The 5,004-nt window shown below is 38.5% G+C and overlaps 1 protein-coding gene across 2 annotated transcripts in view; it reads left to right on the forward strand.

Moving 5' to 3' along the window:
* Avl9 (AVL9 cell migration associated) overlaps positions 1-5,004 on the forward strand; it is a 48,783-nt gene that overhangs the window by 18,195 nt on the left and 25,584 nt on the right. For both annotated transcript variants that reach the window (XR_004122030.1, XM_031382014.1), the window contains exon 9: positions 4,152-4,221. Coding sequence is in view for 1 of the 2 variants with exons in the window: in XM_031382014.1 (XP_031237874.1) it covers positions 4,152-4,221 (70 nt within the window). In the remaining variant the exon portion in view is untranslated. The remainder of the gene's footprint in view (positions 1-4,151; positions 4,222-5,004) is intronic.

Below are 5,004 nucleotides of genomic sequence, written 5' to 3' on the forward strand. Positions count from 1 at the left end.
AAAAAAAAAAAAAAAAAGAAGAAGTTTAAAATAACTTAAATAGAAAAGGAAAGTCTGCCTATACTAATTGACTTAAACTTGGGTTCCAGACCACCATGTACTACAAAAAGATAGGATTGCCATGGTCATTGTGGACCTCAGGTCTACGAACTAGGTCTAATAGCCTGTTCTAGCTTACCACTTTCTTTTATAGAAGTCTGTTGTTTTTAAGACTTATTTTATTTGTATTTATGTGTGTGTGTAGGTATGTGCATCTGCTTACAGGTTCCTATAGAAACTGAAAACAGGACATCAGATACTCTAATTATGGTTACAGGGGACCTAATGTGAGTGCTAGGAATTGAACTCAGACCTTTTGCAAGAGCAATAGCTGTTCTTAACTGTTGAGCCATGATAAGAGTTTTATTCGGAAGGAGGCATACCTACTGTTTGCTTATTGTTTGTAGCTGTTTTCACCCTTTAGGAGCAGTTGGGTAGTTATTAGAGACTATATGGCTCACAAAGCACATGTGTCTGACCTTTAATAAAATAAGCTTGCTGAAATTATGCTTTAGACTAATCAGATGCTAACCCTGAAATACAACCAGTGTTATATCCCATATTAACTGTATTCAATGCAACTAAGGTAAAGGGGATGTTGAGGGATCAGCCATACACTATGTTCATTATGGCTCATTACCTTAAGCAAATTGTTCCTTTGCTCCAGTAATTCTCTCAATAGAGTTGTTTTTTTTTTTTTTTACAATTAATCTGAGTTGGATGTAAACTACCTGAGTCATTTGTTTTGTTTTGTTTTGTTTTTTTGTTTTTTTGAGACAGGGTTTCTCTGTGTAGCTCTGGCTGTCCTGGAACTCACTCTGTAGACCAGGCTGGCCTCGAACTCAGAAATCCACCTGCCTCTGCCTCCCAAGTGCTGGGATTAAAGGCGTGCGCCACCACCACCTGGCCCCTACCTGAGTCATTTAAAATGAGTTATAAATCAGTAGCTAATTATTTTGTGTGTCACATGTAACTCCAAACAATAAAAATTCCCAAATACTTTTTATTGTCAAGATGCTTCATGGCACATTAGATTTATTTATTTTCACCTAATGAGTGTGAGTGTTTTGCCTGTATTTGTATGTATGCAACTACAAGTGTACCTAGTGCCCCCAGAGGATAGAAGAAGGTATCGTATTCCCTGGAACTGGAGTTATATAAGGTTGTGACTTGCTGTGTGGGTGCTGGGAACTGAACTTAATCATCTGCGAAAGCAGTAAGTGTTCATCACTGAGCCATTTCTCCAGCCCTGTCTATTAACTATGATCCTATTTTATAAACAAATATAGATTCACTAAAACAAGCAGTAAAATATAAGATACAGTCTGTTTTCAAGTTTCCCTACATGTTTTAACCTCCTTTTCTTTCTTTTTTCTTTTTTTTTGGGGGGGGTGGGGGAACAATATGGGGGGGGTCTTTAATGTGATCCAGGCTGTTTGAAAACTTATAATCCCAGTGCCTCTAACATCTGAATCCTGGGATTACAAGCATACATTACTACTTGTAGCTATAATAATGTCCTTGATGGATGATTTATTTTTCTTTCAGTTTCTTATACTAATTTGGTTTGCCTAGAAATAATGTAATTATAATACATCATGTAAGTAGAGAATTTTTTTTGTCAATGCAAGTGTTAAGTATCATTGTGAGGACTTAGGAGAATGGATTTTTACTCTAATTAGGATATTAGGGATTGGGGAAGTGACTCAGTCAGTAGAGTGTTTGTGATACAGTATAAGCACCTGAGTTCAGATCCCCAGTGCCCATGTGACAAGAAAAGCTGGCATAGTAGCATGTTCCTGTAATCTCTGTACTGGAGAAATAGATTGAAGATCTCTGTCACTTGCTGGCTAGCCCATCTGGCTAGTCCATGAGCTCCGGATTTAAGTAAGAGACTTTGTCTTAAAATGAAATAAGGTGGGCCAGGCGGTGATGGCACACGCCTTTAATCCCAGCACTTGGGAGGCAGAGGCAGGTGGATTTCTGAGTTCGAGGCCAGCCTGGTCTACAGAGTGAGTTCCAGGACAGCGAGGGCTATACAGAGAAGCCCTGTCTTGAAAAACCAAAAAAAAAAAAAAAAGTATAATGAGGTGGAAAAGCAATTGGAAAATGTCTCACTGCAGTTTCCACACACCTTAGATATGTACATGAACACCTATAAACATGAACACAAAATAAAAATTTAAAACCCAGGCATTGGGTTTGGCTCATAGGAAATGACTCAGCAGTAAGACCACTAGCTATTCTTTCCCAGTCATGGGGTTTGATTCCCAGTACCCACATGGTAGCTCATAACCATCTGTAATTCCACTACAGGGCATCTGATTGTTCTCTTCTGCCTTTCTGCAAGCATCCAGCAGCACACATTGTTCATATAGTCAAATTGTACTATCATCACTTATCTTTTGTTTATTCATTATTTTAAAAGATCTATTTTATGTTTAACTGTATGTCTATGTGTGTATCTGTGTATATCAGTGCAGCTATGCCCAGAATCCAGGAGATCTAAACCACTGGACTGTCTTCCCAGTCATGCCGCTTTTTCCCATTTCTTCTTGAATTTCATGACATTGGGACTTTTTAATTGCTCTTTATCTGTATAAGTGTATGTACACTTATATGCAAGTATGAGCACCTGTGCCTGCGTGCTAAGGCTAGCAGAGGGTAATGGGTATATCCTCGTCTATCAATCACCCTATTCATTTTCAGTCAGGATCTCTTTTAACCTGGGACTTATGTTTCTTCAGATATGCAGGAAACCAGCAAGCCTTAGCAATCAGCTAGTATCTGCCCACCTCAGAGCTGCCATTTACAAGCTTGTTATATGGGGCATCGGGACCTGAACTTCAGTCCTCATGATTGGCACTTTTTTAAATTATGGAATGCTTCATGAATTTGCACGTCATCTTTGCAAGGAGCCGTTTCTCTGTTTAGTTCCAATTTTAGTATCTGTGGTGTTGAAGCAGGTGCTATTGGCACTTTTAAAGAGAATAGAGTCAAGTATTACAGAATTAAATGTGTGATTGCTTTCTTGTGGTAACTTTCATTTTAAATATTTTTAGCAAGATTCTAGATCAGTGATGATATGACCTCACAATGTGACACAGCTGTATGGTTCTTGGTAATAAGAATTTTGATCATTTGGTTAAGTTGACAAACTACCTTAACCAATAATTTGTGGGACAATGAATCTAAATGTTGTGACTATTCTGTTACCCAACAATCTACCATGGTCATTTAGTGTCTATTGGCAGTATTTTTTAAATTATATTTTTTTATTTATTAAAACCTTATAATAAAGAAGTTGAAAATTTTTTTAAAAAAACATGAAATTAATGAGACCCAAAGTCTGGTTAACTCAGTGTGTGTCTGTGTCTATGTGTATGTGGGTATGGGTGTCTCTGTGTGTGTGTGTCTGTCTGTCTGTCTGTCTGTCTGTGTGTTTTTGCATTCCCACTGTCACCAAAGCATATATATAAAGCCAGAGGTCATCCATCTATCTATCTACCTACCTGTCTGTCTGTCTATCTATCTGTCTGTCTGTCTACCTACCTATCTATCTATCTATCTATCTATCTATCTATCTGCTTTTGCTTTTGCTTTTTGCTTTGCATCCTGATAACAGGTTCTTTTCCTTCTCTTACTCCCAGTCTTTCCCATGGATATCAATCTGCCATGGAATATCAGATTGCAGCAGGACTAAGTACATCTTCTATTGAGGATATACGAGGCAGTCTACTTAGGGGAAAAGGATCCAAAGGCAGGCCACAGAGTTAGAGACAGCCCTGCTCCAGTTGTTAGGGATTCTACATGAAGACTAAACTGTACATATGTTCATGGGCTTTTTAAAGTATTATTATTATTATTATTATTTTTTGTATTTTTGAAACAGGGTTTCTCTGTGTATCCCTCGCTGTCCTGGAACTCACTCTGTAGACCAGGCTGTCCTCAAACTCAGAAATCTGCCTGCCTCTGCCTCCTAAGTGCTGGGATTAAAGGTGTGCGCCACCACCGCCCGACTAAAGTATTATTCTTATGCAAAGAATCTTCACCTTATATATTATTATAGCCTTGTGAAATTTCTAATTTAATTTCATTTTAATCCATTTCAGGTTCTGTTTTATATTTCTCCAGTGAATAGATTGGTGGGTGCACTAATGACTGTGTTATCCCTTTTTCCAGGTAAGAGGATACCCATTGCTACTTTTGCTTAATGTTACTGAATTTTGACCTTTTTTGTTTGTTTGTTTGTTTTTTGTTTTTTCAAGACAGGGTTTCTCTGTGTAGCTCTGGCTGTTCTGGAACTCACTCTGTAGACCAGGCTGGCCTCAAACTCAGAAATCTACCTACTTCTGCCTCCCAGGTGCTGGGATTAAATGCATGCCCCACCACTACCCAGCCTGAATTTTGACCTTTTAATAATAAAAATATACAAGAAGTAAACTCATTAGGGTTAATATTTCCATTTTAATTTCCCTTTTGGCAATAGGTTTTTTTTTTCCTTTAATATGGTTTTCTTTCCTTATTTTAATTTAAACATTGGGGAGGGGTGCAGTAAGCCATTCCGTGCTGGTGGTCAAAGGACAACCTGTGAGAGTGTACCCTCCATTGTGTGTTGTGGTATTCAACCTAGGTCATTAGTCTTGCCAGCTCCCATTTTTTTGTTCTTTTTCTGTTTGTTTGTTTAAGATAGGGTTTCTCTGTGCAGCCCTGGCTGCCATAACTTACTTTGTAGACCAGGCTAGCTTCAAACTCAGAGAATTGCCTGCCTCTGCCTCTCAAGTGCTAGAATTAATTTGTATGCTATCACACCCAACTTTCCCAGCTTTTTCTTTTTTAATAGAAATTTCATTTAAAAAGATGAAAATGGGCCAGGCGGTGGTGGCGTATGCCTTTAGTCCCAGCACTTGGGAGGCAGAGGCAGGCAGATTTCTGAGTTTGAGGCAGCCTGGTCTACAGAGTGAG

Source organism: Mastomys coucha, unplaced genomic scaffold, assembly GCF_008632895.1.
Source record: "Mastomys coucha isolate ucsf_1 unplaced genomic scaffold, UCSF_Mcou_1 pScaffold20, whole genome shotgun sequence".
In the NCBI taxonomy this organism is placed as follows: Eukaryota; Metazoa; Chordata; class Mammalia; order Rodentia; family Muridae; genus Mastomys; species Mastomys coucha.